Source organism: Lactuca serriola, chromosome 5, assembly GCF_051521515.1.
Source record: "Lactuca serriola cultivar US96UC23 chromosome 5, Lser_US96UC23_V15, whole genome shotgun sequence".
Lineage (NCBI taxonomy): Eukaryota > Viridiplantae > Streptophyta > Magnoliopsida > Asterales > Asteraceae > Lactuca > Lactuca serriola.
The window spans coordinates 317,081,488-317,106,950 of NC_136412.1; the positions used below are offsets into that span (position 1 = coordinate 317,081,488).

Below are 25,463 nucleotides of genomic sequence, written 5' to 3' on the forward strand. Positions count from 1 at the left end.
CAAGAGACTCTATTTATCAATCAGGACTTTTACCCGTACTTAGACAAGCACACAAAAACTTCTCACAAATTGCTTCAACATTTTTACGAGTAATAGCTAAAAACCCTTTTTGTTTATATGTTAACATGTACTTTGTAATTTAGATCATTTTTCCATAAACTATACCTATTATAGTTTATAAGTTAGTTTTTCCGTGTTGTTGTGAAAATCGTTGCGTCTCAACATATTTTTGATAAATCGTTTGTAAATTCAATAGTAACACTATTTTCTAAATTTAGTAAATTTCACATTTAACGGTGTATTACGGTAAGAAAATAAATAAGCAATTTATATTTTTAAACACAAGATTTCTTGTGTTTTACTTGTACCCCCCCCCCCCCCCCCTTTAAAACAATTAAAAATCGTGAAAACGTAGGGGGTATGAACTCACCTTATGTGTAGTCGTGGTTTGATAACGAGATAGAAACGGTGGACTTCGGGCTAGAATACGGGAAAGTGGTCATATCCTACGAGTATTTTGACACACGGCTGTGTGTAAATAAGATGTCTTAACAACACAAGTATTCTATAAACACTAAATGATTGAATAATACTTACTATAGTATCTTAGGGATGAAGCTTCAATTATATGATCCAGGGGACTTTGGTCTTTGATTTCTTATGAATGGAAGAAATATGGCTTGTTACTTGAGAGAGAAGAGAGAATGTTTTCGTTTACTGCTTGTGTGAAATGTGAGAAATGGCTCTAAGTTGTGACTTATGTGTGAAGGAACTTCTGAGGCAGTTGCATTGATAAATCAATTATATCACCTTGGTATGTTGAATTAGGATAATATATGATATATTTAAGGGTGTTTGCGTCCAATTTCCATCTAGAATACGAGGATTTCAAATCTATATCATTGTGTTTACGACCCTAAGGGGCATTGGGTTGTGTTCACGGTCATATCTTGGCCGTGAACCCTTTTGCTCATAAATTTCCAAACCGTGAACTACCTTTGGCTTATTCCCAAAACCGTGAACACCCTCTTGATTTGATACTATGGACTGTGAACCATTATTCTATATGTTTTGGACCGTGAACTATATGCAAATAAATTCTTAGGCCATAAACTCAAAGTGGTGGGTTATTTTATGGCTTAAACATTAGTCTTTTAACTTATATAAATTTATACTTGCTTAATCCAACACAGTTTTCAATCAGTTCTTAGTTACTAGTTTATAAACATGTCCTAATGGCGATATGGGATACAATGCACCAAGGGTTGAAATGTAGTATCACTTATGTTTGAACATACAACTATGAATACCAAAGCAATAAACCCTACTCTAGCATGCTTATTTCGAAATTGACATAATAAACAAGTTTGCATGATTACCTCAACTTATTATGTAGTAATAACAAGAACTCCTTGACCTTTGAAAGCTTAGTGCCCCAAGTGTTGCACCTCTAATAGAGTCACAAACACTCTTGCAACAAGATGACTTAGTAGAGGGGAGGAAATCGCCTAGGTCTCTCTTAAAATACTTAGTGGCCGAAAATCCTTAGTAAAGGGTTCCTTATATAGCTGTGGCTGCTAGGGTTTTCAGGTGGAAACCCTAATACCTGACTTAGGCAACAAGCAGCCCATTAACTCTTTTCCTTAAATCCCATGGACAAATTCTATAAGGCTTCCTTATGGAAATTCGTCCACTCCACTCTATGGAGTCCATCAGCCCATTTATGCAACTATCAATGATTTGCCTAACTGTCCCTCAATTATTTAATCAGTCTCTTTTGACCACTAAATTAATTCCAAAATGATTTCTAATCAATACTAGTTAAATAATATGATTTCCAAATAATATATTAATTTTGTAATATATTAATAAAACCATTTAGAGTACCAATTCATTATTCACATAATAAATTCTACTCTCTCTCCTCTTGTCATCCTATCAAGTTACATGAGTGAAGGCAACCAAAAGGACCATGCTCCTAATCAAATCAAGTACATACCAAAAATAGTTATGGGCTTAGACACCTAATCCAATAGTCTCCCACTTGGATAAGTCTAATAACTATTATTGTAAGTATGACTTCAGAATCTGATTAGCAATCATAGCTTTCAAAAGACGTTGTCGAACTCTGATCTTATCAGCAACGCGTCCTTTAGATAAGGGATCATATATTCCTCCATTCTAGATATCGTATGACCTGAGACATAGATTATAATCATTCTCTCTTTTCATGTGTTGTGTCCCGATTTCCGATTTATGACGACTGACAAAAGACTACAATTAAACACATCAACTAAGTCCAGACTTGGCCAAGTGCTTAGGGTGTCATCACTAAATCATCGAGGGACCCAAATATATCGCTTTTATCTCAATTTGGGTAAAAGGAACGGATAAACGTCGATTCATATGCATGCACTATTTACTAATCAAATCACACACAACAATATGTTTTATAACATCAAGTTACTGATGTGTTTATGTATTATCAATGTGCAACTGAGTCGTAAACAACAACTTATATATCTTCGTTTCAAGAATATAAGATATTCTCATCTCACAATCACTTAGGATAAAATCCTTGAAGTGATTCAAGTGAGCGTGGGTTTAATCCAATACTCAAATCTTATTTCAGTAGCACTCATGAATACTGCAGCAAACTTGTGTTATGTCTAAACACTTAGACAATCTACATTCAGATTCATGACAGTCTTACCTCATTACCTACTTACAAAGTATGATTGACTGTGGATGTTTGAATAACCTAGTTATTCTGGAAGTCAAAACATGCGAAGTGAAACACAAGAATAATTGAATCCAATATGGCCTCAACACTTTAGTATAAATAAAACACATTTTATTTAATCACCATATCGATTACACATTATTCATTGTATAATGTTTCGAGTAATCAACTTAATACTTGAATTGAAACAATAGTCATCCCATGCTCCATGCATGCACACTATGTTTATCTATGGTCCTTACTTTGTGAAATAGATCAATTGAACACATTTCCAATGATGCTCATTTCATAATTCCGAATCCTTATCACAAGTGTAAGAATACCAAATTCTTGCTATGTGTTAGATTCTAACATTTTACGCAATGATCCTATTGTAATGATATAGCACCAAAGTTACAAAGACTTTGTCAATGATATTACAAAGCGCTCTATTGGAGATTGTTACAAGACAAATCCACAGATATGAAGTCTCACATTCAAAGTACATTACTTTGAACATCCTTCTTGCATAAAAGTTTCTAATCTACATAGATTCTTAATATCCAACTCCCATTATGGAAACATTTTCATATTTGCCATATGACAACTCATTCTTAATAGAATCCTATCTATTCAGAATAATGAAAATATGGTCCATCCATTACTATACTTCCAACTGCCCACAAGCAACAAATCCTCAGCAAACCTTAGATTGTCCTTGATAGTTGTTTAACTTACTTTAGTCATATCCGGTTTTGGTCCTTTTCCCTCTTAATGCACTAGACATTTGGAATAGACACAACGATCGAATATTACAACATATGTAATCGATCCTATACCCGAAGCGTATGGGATATGATACATAAAGATATGATACTTTACCAGTCTCTTGCTATAATATTGACATATATAAAATTTCCTTATGTTGAATTCTTTCAACATAACATTCATATATGTCCTTTGACTAAATTTGATTAAAATTTCTTGATCTAAGCTTTTAAATTTGAAATGAAGTATAATATTCTCTCCCTTAGTTATAGCAAAACAACTTTTCAACCTCAACAATTTTGCAAAATGAAACCTTTTGTTTTTATAATTAACATTGCTAACTTGCAACAGTTAACATAATAATCATGCTCCCACTAACATGATAATTAAACTCTTATTAGCATAACACTTATGCTCCCACTAGCTTTGACATGTACTCAGAAATTAGGTGAACTTCTAGAAATCAATATTTATTGATTTCTTACCAAAGTTCATATTTTTGATACGTGATGATTTAATAAGACTTTATCTAAGCTCATACACCTTTTATTAGAAAGCTCATCTGTGTGTCTAACAATTTCAGAACTTACAACAAGAAGTCTTAAATGTTAAACTAATTAACAAATCTCACAATTTGAACTATGAAGAGGGATGTCGTAATCATGATTGAATTTGAGAATGCAATTTACATAATCACTATCTCCTTAAAATCTTCCTAGTGAAAGCGTTTCCTCATAATCATTTTCATGAAGCGGAGTGAAACCTTATCATTTAGATTTTACAGTGTATGTGTTCCTATTCATGTGAATTTGTCATAACCATAATCATAAGACAATGTTTGTGACAAATCCAAACTCATACGGATTGAACTTGTTTAATCTTCATTTCTTGCCATCTGGCAGCACAAGGGCCTACCATGTCTTTCAAGTAGTTGAACAGCTCACCCATACAGATCAACGAACTTTCATTGATTAAGGTGTTTTGCCTCTATGCATTCAAACGAGAACTCATAAAACTCACATGCATAGTCAACTCAACTAGAATGGCACAAAAACAAGAATGTGTCAACATGATAGGTTATAAACCTCAAGTCGTTTGCTAGTGATAGACAAAAGGTTTATTCTTGATTAGTTCCTGAAGCTATTCAAGACCATTAAGACTCCCACTGACCTCTTGACATATAAGATTCTCTTGTCAAGAACCATTCCCTGACAAACAAATATTCAAGAGTTAGTGCGGGTTCTTATCAAGACAAACGCTTCACACAATTGGTCTTAGTTGGTCTTTGTCTTTTCCAAGACATCACAACTTACCTATTTTAAATGTACAAGAGTAAGAAAAATTTCTACTCCACGTTTGATGAGTGTTATAAACCTTCTTAAGATGATGTCACTCAAGTCACAATCTTGGAGTACGACTCTAAGACCTGATTTTGGAACGAAGTATGATTCACCTTTTGATTTAACCATTTCAACAATTCATGATTCCTCTTCTTATCCATACTGGTGTGCTAAGGTGTTCTTAGACGATCAATTATGACATGGTTTCATAATCACTAAGTTGATCATAAAATACGATACTTAAGTACTCTCCCTTCTTTTCAGATTGGAGAAACTTTTATCTTTCTGCCTAATTGATTCTTCTTATTCGTTCTGCTATACATTGAAACTTTTTCAATGATTTAGAATTACACTTAATCTTGTAAGCATAACCATATTTACTAAACTTTTAGCAAATCATGATGAATATTCTTATCGTTCTTTGTGGTGGACTTGACCTAGCGCACAACAATGCGTACTAGATCCCCTAGTCCTTCACTTGACTCACATTATTTTTTGAACAAGGATTTAGTCTTAATTTCCCTAATACGAAGGTTCTCATTCATTATACAATACAAGTTGCATGATTCCAAGTTTCTATCCAATTGAAACTTGGGTGATGAGAATCTTCCTTATTTGGTAAATTTTTGATACTACCACAAATAACATAACTAAGAATCACATCCATTTTCAATATTGCTAACAATAGAAACATACAAACATCAACTTTCACAAAAGTCATTGCAAGGATATAAATAAATAAGACAAAAAATAAAATTTATTTTATTTATAAAACACGGAAAAACATGTCCTTACAACGCAATTACAAATGAAAACTATGTTACTAAATATTTCTAAGCAATCTATCCTAACTCTTAAACAGCAGCTCAAAAATCCGATCTTCGAACCATGCGTCGAAATCCATCTCTTCATGATCAAACTTAGCATGCTCTTCCTTTAAGCTTCCTTTCTTTTCTTCGATCCTACAAAACATCAAAATTCAATCTTATCACATCATGTATTAAGAATCTACTATGAGGAACTTGATAGAGTTAGATAGTGGACTTACCTGAAGCACAGTCATACATCTTGACTCTCCCATCTTCGCGATCCTTTAGGTAGATACGGAAGCTTTGCATCCAATGCCCTTTCTCTTGGCAGTAGAAACAAACGGACTCTTTCGGAGTAGCACATGGGACAATCTCAGATTCAGCCTTTCTTTTTACCATCCGGTCAAACGGTTTGACCTTAGCTGATCCTTTTCCATTATGAAGAGAAGACTTTTTTGGACTTCCAATTTTATCATCTTCAATATCCATGGAAGTTTGGGAGGCTGACCTACCAGTCAAAGTTGTTTTACCAGTGCGCCAAATCATTGTTGATTCAGCAGCAATAAGCAAATAGGTAAGATCTATGAGGGTCACGTCGTGGTCCATCATATAGTAATCCTTAATGAACTCACTATATGACTTAGGAAGTGATTGAAAAAACAAGTCAACAGCCAACTTCCTTGAGACATCGACACCTAACATTCCTGGCTTGTAAATATGTAACTTCATTTCCAAGATGTGAGCACATATAGACTTTCCATCTCTGTTTTTGCTTGCCAATAGGGCTTAAGTGACCTTGAACTTTTCAAGTCTTCGAACATGTGGGTCAGGGAGAATTATTGGAAGAGGTGGAGGAAGTGAACAATTATTTCCATTTCCACGATCCAATTGTGGAACATCACCTTGACGTCGAAAGCTTTTTCCAAAAGGTTTGGGAAGACCATAGTTGTTAGAATTTGACATCTACAAAACGGGAGAAATTCAAGTTAGTTGATTCAATCCTTAACAAATTAAATATTAAGGCTAGGACCCAACACAATATTCTACAAGTAGGAAGAGGGATGTCGTAATCTAGTTGCAGAATATTTGAAGGTAGGTAAATGACGATTTACCAATTTCCACTAGGAAAAACGAAAATGAAAATTAGGTTTTTAATGAATTGAAACTCATAGATATTTTAAGATTCATTGAAAATTCCAATGGCATGTTTAATCTCGATTATGCCCTTCAATTTTGTGGCTGGGATACCGAGGATCACAAACAAGGTGTGAATAACCATGCAAATTAGCTTGGTACTCTCAAAGACATATATCACCTAATCAATGTTCCAGTTAACCACACACGCTCCATCGATTTATGATAATCTACGAGCTACCCATTGCAATCTTTCATTGGTCCCATATTAGTGTGCCGATTAACCAAGCACGCTCCACTAACGACCAACAAGGTGCAATGTGCAATTTCATGGATTAGCACCAAATTCACATTTTTCTAAAGTAACTAAGATTTGGGAATTTATAAAAGTGTTTAGTTACTTCGTACTTCATTATGCTTTTAATGGAAGGTTGTGTCCTATCCTACCCATTCGGCTAACAATCCTCCACTAGTTAAGGGTGTGATGGGTAAGAGTAGATACTCAACGGCCCTCTATTAGTCTCTGTCACGGATTATGTTGCATGCTTCAGCAACAGAGACTCCTGAGCTAATCTTTCACAAACACACTCTCTGTATCTATCTATCTATCTATCTATCTATTTATCTATCTATCTATATCTTTCTCTCTCTCACTGTCTCTCTCATCTCTCTCCCTTTCTCTCTCTCTCTCTCCCTCTCTCTTTTTTCTCTTTATCTCTCTCTCTCTCTATCTCTCTCTCTTTATCTCGACCAATGGAGCATAATCAATATGGAAAATCTCAGTGAACTGCTCCCAAGTCACAACGGCTTGATCTGCAGTAGAAAACCCTAAGTGGGAAACTTCCACCAGTCCTTCACCCCCAAGTGAAGAAGTTTTAGTGAAAACTTCACTTTTTGGTTCTCTGGACATGAACATGTGTAAGAAAAAACCCTCAACATCATATTTCCATCTCATAGCAACAATCGGTCCCTAGAATCCATCAAACTTTGGGGGCTTCATGTTTCTGAACTCCTAGTACTACTTAGACCCTCCTCCCTAAAGTCCTGCAACTGCAGTGGCTATAACGATAGCAGCCTTAATGACAACAACATAGCGCTCATCGAAATCTCAATCAAATGGTCTTAAAAGATCCAAACACCTCCGAGATGGTCTCCCTGACTGCCAAAGTCACTTCAGTAGTGATCATCTCATGTTGTCATCACCCAAACCTTGCCCCTTTGAGCCATCTACACCTGATCTTGAATCTCTCATAGTCACCATACTAAAAATAAACTAGAACACGTGAGAAAATCACAATAAACTCTAACACACCTCTACTCGATTACTCATCCCTTGTAACCCGTGACTTCCTTGATATGCATACAGGTTATGTGCTTCCAGTAGTACAAGCCAATACTACGTTCCACACCCACCCATACTTGTCTCAAAGGATCACCACAAAATTCCTGGTCCAATAGGTCCGGAGCAACTAGGGTACGAATACACCCTACAATCACTCTCTCAAAAGAAACTAGCAATTCCTTACTTTGGCTAGCATTATAATAATCACACACCTAACTTATGAAACCTCTACTAACACTACGGTTTCCTTTGGCATGCTAATCATACATAACACCAGATTCAATAGACAGTCGAATATGTTATTCTACCCTTAACCCACAACAAAACAAGGAATACGAAATAGGGATAAATCAAGTATTCTCATGCTATAAAATCCTAGTTATGTACAATCATGATGCATACACTTCGCAATCACACCTATAATGTCAGCTACATATGGAACAACAAGAAATCCCCTAGGCTATCAAGCATCATAAATCAAGCAATTCCCTCGTGTAATTCCTAAAGATCCCTAGCCTATGAACTAGCGTGCAATTCTAACACTTTAACATATTAGAAATATACATATAACAAGTGTGGGCATCTTGGGGAATAACTTTTTCTTGAGCTCTGGCTGATTGTACACATCGTATACTCCTTTTTAATTGTTTAGAAATTATTTACGAAAACACTTTTGGTCAACCCAACCACAATATATCGACATATGCAAAGAAATAAATGATAACCAACAAACACATGTAATCATAAAGATCTACCAATCTAACATATCACTATAGCATACCAACATCCTACACACAATGATACACACTATAGTATAAGTATAGTGAGAAAACTCACCTCACAGTCTAGCAGATAAATAATATAGCTCACATGAATCCAAAAATTGGTATTGAGTCACCTATACAACAAACAGGGACCAATCCTCAATATACATCAAAAAAATCCCTCAAGCTGGCTAAAAGTCAATGGTTAATGGTCAACGGTCAAAAGTCCATCATATCACCACCACATCGTTGCCACGAATTTGCCACATTGTGGTGACCTCACGACAAAACATTTGCGAGGAATACCTACCGCACGTCATGGTGGGTAAACCTCCATGTCATGGGAACTGATCTGACTAGCTTAATTCATTAAGTTCTTAATCCTTCAAGCTACACATTCATACTTTCCAAAAGACTTTCTTACACCCCATGAGTCATAAAAAAATTGTTTCTTTATAGACATGCATGTTCAATGCATGCCTTTCCCAAGCTAGGTCACAAAAATGGAGAAAGTGCGATCAAAAACCTCAAGCATGGGATCAAAACTCTATATTACTCCAGATCTAGAACAGTGAACTACAATGGGACCTCATGGACCCATAAAGTTGCCAACTTTATGGAATCCATTCACTCAAACTTTTCGAAAATTGGAGAAAAGAGCATATAAGCCTAGCTCTAAAGGAATAACACATAAAGATTGGAACTTGAGGACTTACAATGGTCCATAATATATGTAATGAGTTGGCGAGGAACTTGTTTGTTTGATCTATGCTCAAGGAACATCTTCTTCTCCTTCAAGACACCAAAAATCAACACTTAAGCTTCATGGTCACAAAATGGAGGCTATGGTTTGTTTAGGATGAAAGGGGGTGATAAAGGTTGAGGGTGTGCAAATCCTAGCCATCACATCTCTTAAATAGGACTTAACACCCGAATAATTAGGGTTTTGCATGCAGGTGGTTGACACTTCGTGACCAATATTTTGTCACACTGTGACACTCTAAAGGAATACACATTTTTATCTGTCACATCGTGGTGCTATCACCACCACGACGTGGCCACCATAAAATCTTATATTTAAGTCTTGAATACCCCAAACTACAAAAATAATTATAGCTGAAACTTTGTGTTACGTCGACCTCCTTCTATATCGACAACTTATTGTTTGGATATAGGTTGACAAAAACAATTCCGTTTCACTTATATCTACAACATCACAAATAAAAACTAGAAATTATTTTTATAAAATCTATAACAATGACTTGTTGTTGGTATAGATTTTCACAAACCAGAGAATTTTTTTTATTTGCGTGCTCCATCTACTATGACGACAAGTCGTCGTCTCAAAATGTGAAGTCAATGGTGCTTGGTGAACCCTATGCCGATGTGTAGCGTTGGCACAAAGGTATTTTTCTTGTATTAAACAAAGATTGTATTTTCTTTTAAAATTGACATTTCACGAATCTTCCAATGCGGTAACTTATGTTTTCTTTGGTGTTATTTGGAGATTTTAGAAAAATAATCTTTCTGATATTTGTACTATAACGAAGGATGTTATGTTTCCTAATATTTTTTTGAATCATTTTTCTTGGATTTCTAGTATATGCGTTAAAAAATGTCGTCTACATTGTTCGTTTCTTAACTTACAAACCCGGACTTTAGTTTTTACCAAGAACCAAGTTGTATTTTTTAGACTAGTTTTTTGTTGGTCTTTTCTATAAAGAATTTTGATGTCGTTAAAAAAAGACGTTTAACATACGATTTTTGTTTATCGTCTACATTAATTGAAATAAAAATAACCTCGAATGTAAACGTTTTTTTCGCTTAACATGCATTCAAGATTCACTAATTGTTCAAACAAATACAACTATTTTTGAAAATTTGTATGACAACAAAAGTCCATCCATGTCACTAATATCAAATAAGGAAAGATATAACTTTTAACAATTGCTACACTTACAATGGTCAAAATAAACGTCAGGCTGCTGCGAAATGTTGTCGCAGAAAAATACTATCGATATTCAAAAAAAAAATTTAACTTTTAATTATAATAAACATGTTATTATAAATTTTGTTTAATTATAAAATAAAACAACCATGTTAATAAAAGTAATTTACCAAAGGGACTTTGGCCTAATAATAAGGAGTGACTCTCTCAAATGAAAAGTCATAGTTCAAATCTTACTAAGAGACATAGATGGTGTTTAGGATTATATTAGGAACATGATAGTTTGCCGTTTAAAAATAAATAAATAAATAAAGGTAATTTGTTCTACTAAAATGGAAATAGATGTAGAAAACATTTATATATGTATATGTACGATTTGAAACATTAGATCTTCAACCAATACCAAGTGTTGTTATCAATTGATAAACCCGTTTTGTATATATAAACTTTACAACTTACGATAAAAAAAAAAAAAAAGATAATAATAATAATAATAATAATAATCAAAACTTATACATCGAATTTGACGTAAACATCATTTTTAACGTCGTTTTATATTTCTTAAAATAAAACAAACGAAAATGGCATTTTGAATAAAAATTGCAGTTTTTATTATTAAATAATTTAATTAAATTTGTATTGACAAAAGGAAGAGGGTATATATATATATATATATATATATATATATATATATATATATATATATATATATATATATATATATATATATATATATATAGTATGACAAACAGTGAACAAAGAAATTCAAACTCTTTTTTATGGACTGTTTGACACCAGATTCATTGCATGGTTTGAAGCAGACGAAACGAAGACGGTCTATGGTGGGACCTTGTATCGTGTAAAAGCCAAGGAAAGAAGAACAAACAAGATTAACACCGGAATCAAGAGTAGCAACTGTGGAGGCGGTGGAAGTGGCGGCAATATCAACGGCAGGACAAGCAGCAACCCCGTGATCACCACCATCACCACCAGTAGTGCTTTCCAACTGAAAGACCATTCTAACTTCATCTCCAACCTCTTTTTAAGCTACGAACTAGTAGTTCTCTTGTCTGCCGATTATTGGATATGGTGGCTTGATACGCCTCACACCATCATATATATATTCAGTTGTTCTTTTGACTATGTTCGGTGATTATTTAAATAAATGCATGAACGATTGTCGTTCGGTGAGAGAGAGAGAGAGAGAGAGAGAGAGAGAGAGAGAGAGAGAGAGAGAGAGAGAGAGATATGTTTGTTAATAACCTTTTATTTAGACTTAAAGCCCCTAACGTACTTCGGTTCTGGCTCTGATTGATGTCATGTCATTAGGTTCATGTCATTAGGTTAAATAAATGAAACTAAGGCCATCCACAATGGGAGTTGTATAAGGGTTTAATAGATTAAATGTAAATATAATATAGAGGAAAGAGAGTGTAGAGTTTAATGGCCATTGAATGGTGCAATAGAATTATAATGAAAATTAATGAATTTTTTAATAATTAAATTGAATGTGTATGTTCTCTTTCCTATGTGGCAATCCATACAATTTTTCATGAGTTTAATGGATTGGAGATGGCCTAATGCTTCAATCGTACATAGTAAATATCATATATCCTTATAAGTACCATAAAAATTATTTAAGTATTCGAGTTTTTAAAAAAATAGAAAAAACTCGAATCTAGTGAGGACGATGAGTTTTATTGTGTTCCACTCGAGTCCTTAATGGATCAGGTATTATTGCAAAAGGTCAAACATTCTTATCTTTCAAAAGGTTTTAGCCTTTAGTTTTTACACTCCCTCATTCAAGATAAATTTTATAGCTTGCTGTCTAAGATTTCTCTTTAGTATTATAATAATCATTTTGACATAGATTTTAAGTTAAGAAAGCATACATCAGATTTGACTTATAAGATTTGAAAAAGTATGGAGGCATGTGCCTTGAAATTTAATTAAACACATTGTCCCCAAAAATGAAAAAACGAATAAATAAAAAATTCAATGTTTATGGTTTCTAAAAGTGGTATTGCAAAGTCAATGCTATTAACCAACGGCATTGCTTTTAACGATACATTGGTCATTTTTTTAATTTACGACCTATATTCCCTTCACAATTTTTAGTTCTTAAAACCGAGTCCATAAAACTCAAACACATATATAAATATCAGTTGATTAATATTGATTGATTCCTAGGCGACACTACAGAAATCCAAGGTATTATCGGTAAAGCTAACAGTGGCAACATTATTGCGTGTCACCTCTAATAGTGTCTCTCACCACTATTGGCGTCGCCGATAATACTCTAAGACCACAATCTACGGTCAACCTTTCTGGTAAACCTCATCTGTTCGGCGACTGTTGTTGTCCAATTTGCGTAAATCAATATTGGCGACAGCCTCTTTTTCTCTCTTTTTTTGTCGTCGCTATTTCCTATCTGTCGCCGCTATTACTTGACACAGATTAGTTGCACAACAACTGACCTCTTCACTTTCAGCTTCCATTTGCTTCTCTTTTTTTCTTCCTCATCTCTCTGACGATTCTCACACAATCGACCAATTCAGGTGAAAGGAAGATCACCATGCCACCGGAAACACCCCACTCTGACATTACCGACGAAGGAGACTAGCGAAGACACCAATGATGGTAATGCATCTCCGGAGACGGTAGTGCATCTCTTTCCTCATTTCTCTTTCTCTTTCTCTTGTAACGTACATTTCCAGTTTATATTTGAGATTAATTGCAAAAAAATGGTGATTTTAGTTTTTTCTCCAACTGCTGCTGTCATCGCACAACAAGGAATCAAGGCAATGGGGGCAACATTTGTCGTTCCTAAAGCCCTTAAAAATCGTCCCTAAAGCCTTCAGCGACGATACGTCGTCACTATTGTCGCGTAGCTGTTACACAACAGTTGTCACTAATGTGGATGTCGCCCTTATTGGTGTCGTTCCTATTGACATATGTCGCCCCTATTGCTAATTAATTTTTTAAATAAAAAATTACTGAATTCAAGATTACTATATGATTATGATGTTCATTTTGAAGGGAGTTCATCCATGTTTTGCATATATTCATGGTTCAAGATTACAAAAAAAAATGACCATAAAAAGAAATAGCAAGCACAAAGTAAATAAAATATATTGACATTTATCTAACAAAGTTTACATCATTTTTTATATCTAAAAAATCCACAAAAGTTGACATTTATCTAAAATTCTCTTTCTCTATAACTTTCTTTGTAATGAAAAATTTATTTCTTTAACTCTCTAACATTCTCTTTCTTAGTAACTTTCTATCCACCAGTTTCTTAGATGGAAAACCATGTGAAGGTGGTGCTTGAAGGTGGCTGATGGTGGAGATGTAGTTTGATGATGGTTGATGGCAAAGAATGGTGGAAGATAGTGCAGCTATAGTTTTTCTATTGGTGTTTGATTATGGAAAATAATGGTAGATGATGAGGTGTTGCAAGAACAAAAGTAGTTCTAGTGGTCGTGGATGGTGGCCAAGTTTGGTTGTGGTGGTGGTGGTTGTAGTTATGTTGAGAGAGAGAGAGAGAGAGAGAGAGAGAGAGAGAGAGAGAGAGAGAGAATGGTGGCAGATGGTACCCAAGGTAAACTCATCAGATCATGAAAACAAAGGTGGACCGTTGGATTATCAATAAGATGGAGGGTATGGATTACACAAGAAGAGAGCACACAGACCGTGAGCAATAGTGACGACACTATTAGTGACAACGATAGTATTAGAGGCGACAATTGCAAAACATTAGTGAAGATATGACAAACGTAGGGGGAAAATATCTCGGATTTTTTTCGTCGGCATTAGTGACGACACCAATAAGGGCGACAGGGGCATTAGTGATGACATTCCCAGTTGTCGCCACTAATTCCTGTGTCGTCCCTATTGGTGTCGTCACTAATACCCAGATTTCTTGTAATGTCGGCAGACTGTTGTCGTCGCTCGCGACGACTACCACCACCACTTCGCTACCTGTTTATTTCTAGCTACCACAGGTTCTATTTACTATGAATTTCAAGATTAATTGCAAAATATACATATTGGTATATATTAGGTGAAAATTGGTATATGTGTATATATTTGATATATGTATATGAATGTATTTACATTCGGCGTATGTACGTGCGTATAACATGTTTATGAAAGTATGTGTATTTGGTGTGTGTATGTGTAGAATATTAACAATGGTAAACTACTATAATGGGAAAAAAATAATAATAATAAATAAACATATAAAGTAGGATGATATTATTGAAAATCATATTTAAAGTAAACTACTATAATGGAAAAAAACTAGGATGCTATTATTGGCAGTGTTATTCAAAATAATCTACTACAATAGAGAACAACATAATATAATTGTTTAAAATACAATACTTTAATTTAAAATAAAAAAAACCCAAAATAAAATGTTATAAATAATATATATATATATATATATATATATATATATATATATATATATATATATATATATATATATATATATATATATGAAAAATTACAATGCTAAAATAGAAAAAAAAAAATAACACAATATAATATTTAAAATACAATGCTACTATAGAAAACTTAAAACAAAATTAAATACCATAAATAACAAAAATATACAAAAGTAGGATGTTATAAGTAACCAAAAAAAATCTTTCAAATTCTATTTATTTGCATATCTTCATTGTAATCATCATAAGCTTCGAAATACCTGTCTAAAATTGATTTGGAAATTATTTTCAGACTGTCACCGTTTTGGGGCTACTTTTTCAGTACTTTATCTCATTTATAATGTGAACATTATTATATGAATGTTTATAAGATAAATTCGGTTGTCATTTTCCCTTTGCTCTTTCGGTGTGTGTATGTCTATATATATATATATATATATATATATATATATATATATATATATATATATATATATATATATATATATATACATACTTGGGAGCTAAAAGAAAATGTTGCTTAATTTTTCCTAAACATATAACCATGTAATGAATGTTCACATAAGATAAAGTATTCAAAAAGTAGGTTTAGAAGCCTACCCTTATGACTACTCTATCAGTTTCTGAATTGTTGTTCCCGTTTCAGGGGACACTTTTTAAATCATCTACTTTTTGAATACTTCATCTTATTTTTTATTTTCGTAGAGTAAACTCTAAACCCTAAATTATGTTTCAGCTTCATCATGTCTATTAATAAAAGTTGGATTGGTAATCCACATCAAAACTATCCCGAGTTCGAACTAGGACTCAACTCTTTTATTGAGATGTCCAAGTCACACTGGTAAAATTAGATGTGCATGTGAAAAGTTTGATAATCATTACTTCAAGGTAAAGACAATAGTGAAATATCATATAGTTATAAATGGTTTCAATAAGTCGTAGAAACCATGGATCTATCATGGGGAACCTTTAATTTCTTCGGTTGTAGATGTCATACCACCAAGTAACCAAATGGATGATGTTATCAACAATTTCATGTGCGAGTCAAGAGAAAATGATACCAACCTTGATGAATGAACCTCGAATATAGGGGGTAGCGGTGTGGATGGTCATTTTGTATTGTTGTTAGAATAAGTGCAAACTAAATTGTATCATAGTTGCACTTGTTCTTCCCTTTATTTTTTTAGCAAAGTTAAAGCATATCAAGGTGAACAACAAATGGACGGATATTATATTTGATTAACTCCTTGAGTTGTTGCAATCAACATTTCCCATAGAAAACTAGGTTCCCTTTAACATTATCTAGCCAAAAAGAAACTAAAGAAGATTGGTCTGAGTACGAGTCAATACATGTGTGTAAAAATGATTGTTTGCTCTTTTGGAAAGAACACGAATCATACACATCATAAAGCCTTAATTAACAATTAAGCTAATAACTATCCTTCAAAGAGTCTTGGTCCACATTTAATCTTCCTTTTGAGAAAAACACCATTTTTCCCTTCCAAGACTAAGTCCCAATACAATGGACCAAAAATGAAACTAATCAAAAGTCAATGGTCAACCCTCAATTGACCTACGCTCGGCATGGCATGTTGCTCTACTCTCAGTGTAGAGCTCTAGGCGGGAAAACAGGGAAATCACACACTACGCTCAACGTTTAGTAAGTTACACTCAGAGTAGCCCCTAATGACCAAAATTCTATTAAACTCTTAATACATAAAGTTATCCCTTCAAACTTTGATATCTTAACCGAATGGATATCTTAATGGATAAAGGCTCTAACTTTATCCATTTTCAAGGCTAGAAAGAGCATAAAACCCAACCCTAAGTTCATATAGTCAACTTATGCTCGAGAACTCATATATAGATGGATAAGAGTGCCCAAGCTCTCATTTTTAGGACTCTACAACCCTAAAAACATTAGAAAGTTGCACTCAAATGATATGGAGTAATCCATAGTTACATGGACCAAGATAATAGGGACAAAGTGCATAGTATTTTATATTCCACTGGACCTATCATGAACAAGCATCAAGATACAAGCTTTATACCTTCTAGAGGTGGATGATGGGTTGCAAATTCTGGATCTACACAAATTGGAGCTTTCAAGTGGTTCCATAAAGCACCTTCTCCTTCCAAAAGATCACACAAATCACTCCAAGGGCTCAAAACTCACAAAAGGTAGCTAAGGTTTCAAGGTAGAAATTTAGGGGAGTAGAGGCTAAACATGGGGAGGATCCCAAGAAGTTAGAGCCTTTAAATAAATCTCATAGGTTTAGGTTTTTGTACAGCATGGCTATGCTCGACATAGCCTACCCTACGATCAGTGTAGATGATTAAACCCTCGTCTAATATTCATTCACCTACACTCATTATATGGGACTATCATACACTCAACTTAGTGCATAACCTCCCAAATTTGAACTTAATCACAAAATAATTTCAAAGAATAACACCTAGAATATATGGATGTTACACCTACTCATCACCCCAAAACAAAGCATATCGAGATAAGGCATCACATCATCAAGACAACATGTAAAAGGGAAAGATTGAGCTGATGTACATTTTGACTGGCAATAAACTTGTTGATATCTTCACTAAGCCCTTGGATGAATAGAAGATAGTGTTTTTCACTAGTAAATTAGGCATGTTCTCTGACTTGATGTTTCCTGTTTTAAGTTTTTTGTATACAACTTGTGTTTTTTGTAGTTTGTGACTAAATCTCTCTAAGTATCGCATCAGTAAGACCATCTATTGAGATATCATTGAGCTATCCACTCATGGTGTTTGGATAGCATGTCTAAAATTTTAGTGTGAGAGAGTCTGGTCCTTAACAAGAAAATTCTTAGATGGATGGGATGTTTATTGTGTAATTATATATCTTAAAAATAAAACTTGCCCTTGGAAACATGTTTCTGTATGCATCAAGTTTCATGTTCTGCTGATATACTGAGCATAACCCTATAGATCACCCCGATAGCACAGTCTACATGCTCAGAGATACTTGTCTGGTTCTTAATGAGAAAGGGTTTACTTTCTGTCCTTGACCCTGTCTTTTTTTAACCATAGATTGGATATAACACACCCTGTATTTGATGTCCCTAACCCCTTTCTATTTTAACCATGTATTTTTTGGATTAGGTGTCTAAGCCGATAACTATAATTGGTATGTACTTCATCTGATAATAGCATGGTCCTTTTGGGTTGCTTTCACCATAGCAACTTGACAAGATGACTTTTGGAGAAAGAGGTTGATATATGATTTATTGATATATTATAAGAATAATGTATTAATTGAGAAATCATATTGTTTAATTAGTATTAATCAAAACTTAATTTGGAATTAGTTTTAGGATTAAAGGTCCTGATTAAAAAAACGGGGACTGATATTGCAAATCATTGATAATTGCAATGTTAGGCTGATGGACTCCTTTAGAAAGGGAGTGGATGAAATCTATAGGAAGCCCTATATAGATTTCGTCCAAGGCTTCTAGGAAGCAGGTCTATAGACTTCTTAAGGCCTAAGCAATCAGATTAGAGTTTCCACTTGAAAACCCTAGTAGCCTCAGCTATATAAGGAACCCCTTGGTATACAATTTTCAGCCTATGCATTCTAAAAGAACCCTAGCTGAAAATAGAAGAGCCTCCATCACCTCTCTCCTTCATCCTTGCTAATGGTGTTTGTGACTCCATTAAAGGTGTAACGCTTGGGGCACTAAGCTTTCAGATGTAAGGATCAAGCAATGAATACTTGTTATTACTAGATAACAAGAAACGTATTCTTCTAACCCTAATAATATATAGATTTAAATTTTATATACACTAGATCTAGGGTTATTCGTTTGGAAAATCTTATTTGCATGTATAACTTGAGAAAAACCTAGACCCAAAGCAAGTAGGGTTGCATGTACACATAGGAATGTACATATACTCAAAACCCATCAATATTTGGATATGATATCATAAAATATTTCACCCTAATGACCGTGATGTTTTCTATTATAACCATAGTTAATTTATGGCATCTATTTAATTGTTTAGGAACCATTGTATATATTGTATGAGGTATAACAAAACAAACTGATATCAAGGATCCGATGTATTCTAAACATACAGTAAGTAAGCATCAAAAAGCTTGCATTAAATAATAGTTGTACTACACCATAACGTGAGTGAGACATAAAATATCCAATCTTATTCTGCTGTAATACGATGTATTATCTCATCGGTTTTTTTTTCTTTTAGGATTTACCTGATCAGTGTCATTTATCAGAGACATTTACCAATGGTAATGTTTAGGATAAGAATGGCAATGTTATTTGGGGATTTAGGAATTACAGTGCTTCTTTCTATCATGATAATTACAAATCACATCATCCATTAAGGATATTTTTCTAAAATTATTCAATCTTGAAAGTATAAAAGGCAACTATATCTCCACCCTTCACTTACATTCCAACTAAAGGTACATGTAAATCTCCCAACACACCATCAAATCCTATTGTGATAAATGCTACCAAATTCAAAAATAAGGGGTTAGAAGCTTTTGTTCAATTTTTTGAAAGGTCATCCTTTACGATATGCTCTTACCGGTTGTGTGGTTTCGTTCGTTCTTAAGCATGTTTGGGAGTTCTACTATGCATTAACTTATGATTAGCAATCAGATACTATTCAGGTAACCATCAGAAACATAAATTATGAAGTTTTGTTCACTGTGGAAGCCATTAGGGATGCTCTTCGACTTCCCAATCTGATCCAATACTCAAATATTCCTTCAAAAGATCAGTGTAAGCAAGTTTTGGCGAATGTGGGTTATGATCCCTCTAAACAAGATAATCACCCTGGCTTGGTCCTCTAATATTTTCTTCCTGAAGGGTGGAAATAGCTCACATGTGTTATTGGTAGGTACCTAGTGCATAAAACTGGAAGTCTGAATCTGTTAAATATGTTCTAGATGCAAATTTTGTATGCAATATTGAAAAACAAGATCTTGATTTTGCTTAAATGGTTTTTTTTATCAACTTATCATCTCTATCATTAGGAAGAAAAGGTCTTTATATGTCCCTTGTCCATGTTGGTTTTCACTTGTTCTTGAGGACTTTAACATAGGGTATGTTAGAGACAATTTTGTTTTATCACCAAGTCTTTCATGTCTACGAAGTTAGTTAATGTAACACCCAAACCCAATGATCCTTCAATCACTCAGTGGATGGATAAGTAGTTGTTAAACCACTATCACGCTGATATACGTCCCTATACTTCATTAGGCATCCAGGAAGCTTTATATCCTTCTGATGAGCATATTTAATGAAATTGTAACATTATTTGAGGATGATGATTACACTACAAATGAAAAAGAGTCAGATGAATTCCAAGATCAATATATTAATATCGTTGAGAATGTAGAAGTCGTTGACTCTGAAGAATTCTATCATCCTTCCTCTGATTCTCCATCCATCACCATTATGTGTAATGTGTTATGATGCACTGATCCTATTGTTGCAACCGCTTCCATTCCATCTACACCTTGTCCTAACAAGCGCATATATTTCTATCATCCCCATCCTCTTCACTTCAAGATATCCCTCAACAACCTGATATAGCTGGACATCTTTTTTGGTTTGATAAGTATCCTTACAATGGTCTACAACATGGGGAATCCTAATTACTTCATCATATTTCCATAAATGCTAAGTGTAACACCCTAAACCAGGTATGGCTTGAAACCCTCAAATAATTTACATTTTTACATAATTGATTCTTTAAGTACGATAGACGTACTCATGTGTACGCTTAGCGTACTATGTAGGGATGGTCGCAGAGGAGCTGGACGTACACTGGGCATACCAGAAGTACGTTGAGCATACGTGTCGAGGGTGAAAACGCTAATTTGTGGACTTATGACCTATTTAAACGCACTGAACTCACTTGAGCCTCACCCTCATAACCTCTCTTCACCTTCAAACGTTCCTGGAAGCCCTAATATCCTTTGTGAGTGCATTTTGAGCCTTGAGAGTGAATTTATAGTCCTTTTAGTGTTCATACAAGAAGAAGAAAGTGGTCAAGGAAGCTTGGAGTGTAATTTAGCTTCAAGAATCTGCATATAGACGACCTTGAGGAGTTCCTGGAGGTAAAAAGCTTGGATCTTTCCACTTAAATCTCTAGATCTAGCTAGGGTTTTCTAGATTTGTCCCTTTGGTTGATTTGGACCTCCATTTGTGAGTTAAGCAACTCCAGAAGATTGGAATGACAGATCTGAGGTCCCTTGGTCCTTTAGTATCATAAAAATGGAGTCTTGGTGGGAGTTTTGACCTCATGAATAGGTTAAGAACCTTGAAAAGGTCTTAATGGTGGTGTTCGGTGCATATGTGGCATGCAAAGGCATAAAGTTGCCAACTTTATGCCTTAGGACGTCTTAACAAACTTAGATCTGACTTTTAGATGTAATGGAATCGAGTATTAAGCACTTAATGGAGAAAGTGCTTAATCTGGTAGTACGTTGGGCGTACCCCAATGTACGTTGCACGTAAGTCCCAACCCCAGTACATTGAGCGTAAGCAACTCAGATGGCCAGATCTGTTTTGGGCTTTTGGTTATTGGGCTTGGTTGCATTCTGGGAATTATAAGCCATTTTATCTTTTTTGGGTCTTATTTGGCCAAATAGGCACGTTAATGATTTTAGATATGGACTTTGGGCCCATTAGCAAGGAATGGAAGGATTTGGGGTTTGGGGTTTCCTTTTTATTAAGTAAAGTGCTAACATTGGTTAATATTATTATTCAGTGCGGGAGGTTACGAATTGTTAGGAGAGCAGCTTTGCATTCGACAGACAATGTGAGTCTTCTCACCATACCCATGGGTCTAAGGCACCAAGTCCGACCCATTATGTGTTTATGGTATATATGTTAGTCTTTCTGTGATTTGATATGTTATATGATTGTGTGTCATTACATGGAAGACCGCGGGGGAGCCCGTGGCATTGGATGTAAGACCATGTGGGGTAGCCCATAACATTCCTAGATAAAGACCATGTGGGGTAGCCCATGACATTGGATGTAAGACCATGTGGGGTAGCCCATGACATTCTTACAGGTTTTATGTAGGCATGGCTTATGTGATATATGTAGCTTTAATAGCTAGCAGGATATGTGTATGTGGATTGTGTGTGGTATGCTCTGGGGAACTCACTAAGCATTTCTCTTATAGGTTGCTGATTTGTTTCAGGAACATCTGAACCCAAGGGCAAGGGAAAGGCGTGATGGCGTGGCATGCACTCTATCTCTCTTTCATTGATATGTTCTGGGGACATTCTGATGATTTAAATGAAGTTGTAATGAATGTTGATATGAAAACAATTACGTTGGGATTTCATGATTTATGCAAATGTGTTTTATTAATTAAAAATGAAAAAAAATATATTTGTAAAATTTGGGTCGTTACACTCAGCCTAAAGGGAGAATGGTCCCACTTAACCTTATTTACAGTCCCAAATCTTCACAGCTCTTCATATGCTAATTGAGGTGTATGATGTTTTCGCTCAGTGTATGGGACGCATGGAGATTGATATTGTTGTTATCAAAAGAGCAGTTATTCTAACAAAACCACCCATTCCTCCTAGCCAAACACCACTACATCTACCATACAGACATCAAAAAATTCCACAAGATCCTCTACTACTACCCCCACTACATGTTAATCATCCATCTCATGATCAACAACAACCTCCTCCTATAGCTCCTATAACTCCTGCTGATCCTTCATTTACCGAGCCTCCAGTTTGTGATGATTTTAAAAAGGGGAGAACTCACATGTTGATACGGTTAATGAAGAAGAAAAGATTGATATGGTTAATGATGAATAAACTGATCCTCTTGATGAAGAAGGTTCTAGGAACCTGACTTTATGGGTGACTCTATATAGACTCATGCAATTCCCGCCCATATCGCAACAGTCTTTCCAAAAGGATCACATGCTGAGGGGTAGTCTTAGCCTCAGGATGAGAAACATGTTAATAGTAAAATTGAGTCCGTTGATGATCAGCTCATGTCAAAGAAAAGTAAGTCAAAAGCAACTACTTATGAAGCCGCTACTTTTTTTACTATAAAATGACAAAAAGCCCCTACATTTACTAAGCTCTCTAGAGTAATTAAAGATTAGTAATTAACTATAAAATAAGCAAGGGCTTTTGGTGCAGAGCATAATGTAGTAGTGCATAATAATGTTATTCTCATGTATAATTATGGTTTTGTTCCAAAAGTAGCTTCTATTGAAGGAAGTATGGTTGAGCACAGGGAAGCACTTCTATGATTCAATGCTAGAGTTCAAAATAAAAGGGAGTTTAATAAATTCTTGATAGAAATGATCGTTTTATATATATATATATATATATATATATATATATATATATATATATATATATATATATATATATATATATATAAGAATTTCTCTAAATGTGATTGTGAATGTTAAGTGCACTAAACCTAAATAGCAAAAGATTCTTAAAATGTGTTTGACCATAAGAGATTCTAAGGGTGAATAACTTGGAAAATTTCTTATATCCAGTCTTGTCAAATATGGATACAGTGAGTGGTCATAAATTAAAGGCATCATCAAAAATCACAAGGGTATTCATGCAAAGGAACCGAAGCTTGCTCTTACCTTAATGATCAACAAAATTAGGAATCTCAATTTAGTTCCTCTTCCAGATGCAGCTTCTACTTCAATAGTTCCAAGTGCCTCTAGTTTTCAAAGAAAGTCAAAACATGCTAAGTTTCTTTTTCCTTTTTGAAATTTATATATAAATAATGTTATGTAATTATGAGTGGATCCTATTCAACATCACTCAATAAGAGAACCAGATCGTAGAATTTTTTATGTTAATGATAATAATCATATGTGTTTTCAAGGATCTGATAATCTCTACAAAGATCCTACAAAACACTTATTCCATCTAAGGCTAGAATGTGAGGACAAACTAGAAGCTGACAGCTATCACCGGTTAGTGTCTTACAAGCTAAATTAAAAAAGAGAAGAACTTGCTTGTGATGATTTTTAATGGATTTAGCAGGAGACTATTGTGGAAGCTGATAAAGTTTGTCTTCAAGACTTCCAATTAGATTAGGTTTTCATATCATCAGAATAAGGGAGATTATAAGGTCGAACCTTATAATCTGATGTGTCAAATAGTGTCATGCTAATTGTTGGATAGCATAATCAGTCGTTGTTCAAGGTCTTTCACTACAACATGACAGTTACTTTTGCAACAAGATTCCAGATTCGTTATCTTAATGATGGGATATTCTTTTGTATAGTATATATCTTGTTGTATTTGAGTCCCTGATTTGTAGGGATTTTATTCTAAAATACTCTTACCTTAGTATATAAGTTATACTAGGATTGCATGTAAAACATGTCGCTTTGTTCATTCTCTCTTTGAAAAAGTTATTAATCAAAATTGGTTTTTGATTACTTATTGGTCTTCATTGCTTTATAATATGCCATTATGTTCTTACAAAGTTTTTTGATGGTGAGGCACATGTTGTTGAAGAAATTAGTTCATCCAATGGCACCAATTACTTGGGCATATGAGTGAGAAATGAATGAAGATGCTAGCCTCCAAAATATGACTTTCGGATCTAAAGAATGTGACAATGGATTTTTGTGAGTGATTTTTTCGTGGTAAACAAAAGAATGTTACTTTCATAAAGATGGTACATCCACCCAATACAGGTAAATTGGAGCTTGTTCATTCATATGTTTATGGTCCCACTTCATTTTGTTCAGCCCGAGGATCCCCATATTATGTTACCTTCATCAATGATTGCACAAGGAAAGTTTGGGTTTCTATATTAGATTAGAAGTCTGAAGTTTTCAGTGCCTTTAAAATATGGAAAGGCATTGTGGAGAATGAAACTAACTTTAAAATCAATTGTCTTAGATCCAATAATATCGGTGAATAAAGTAGAAAAAGAATCATAGACTTTTGTGGTGACCATGGAATCAGGATACATAATATTGTTTTGGAAACACCTCAGAAAAGGTTCGATTGCAATTCACATCATCTTTCTCGATTTCACACTTACGAAAGTGCGTCATGGATCAGGAGGCGGTAGTACCGTTGGATGGAATTCAGATCGGGGAGCGTCTGGATTATGTGGAGAGGCTCGTGGCCATTCT

The 25,463-nt window shown here is 34.5% G+C and overlaps 1 protein-coding gene across 1 annotated transcript; it reads right to left on the bottom strand.

Moving 5' to 3' along the window:
* Window positions 1-5,626: 5,626 nt before the first annotated feature.
* Window positions 5,627-6,629, bottom strand: LOC145051873 (uncharacterized). The gene is made up of 2 exons (XM_078999705.1): window positions 5,879-6,629; window positions 5,627-5,792 (listed from the first exon to the last, which is right to left on the bottom strand). Exons 1-2 carry the CDS (start codon window positions 6,366-6,368, stop codon window positions 5,767-5,769), a joined length of 516 nt encoding a protein of 171 aa, XP_078855831.1. The 5' UTR covers window positions 6,369-6,629; the 3' UTR covers window positions 5,627-5,766.
* Between the last annotated feature and the right edge of the window lie 18,834 nt (window positions 6,630-25,463).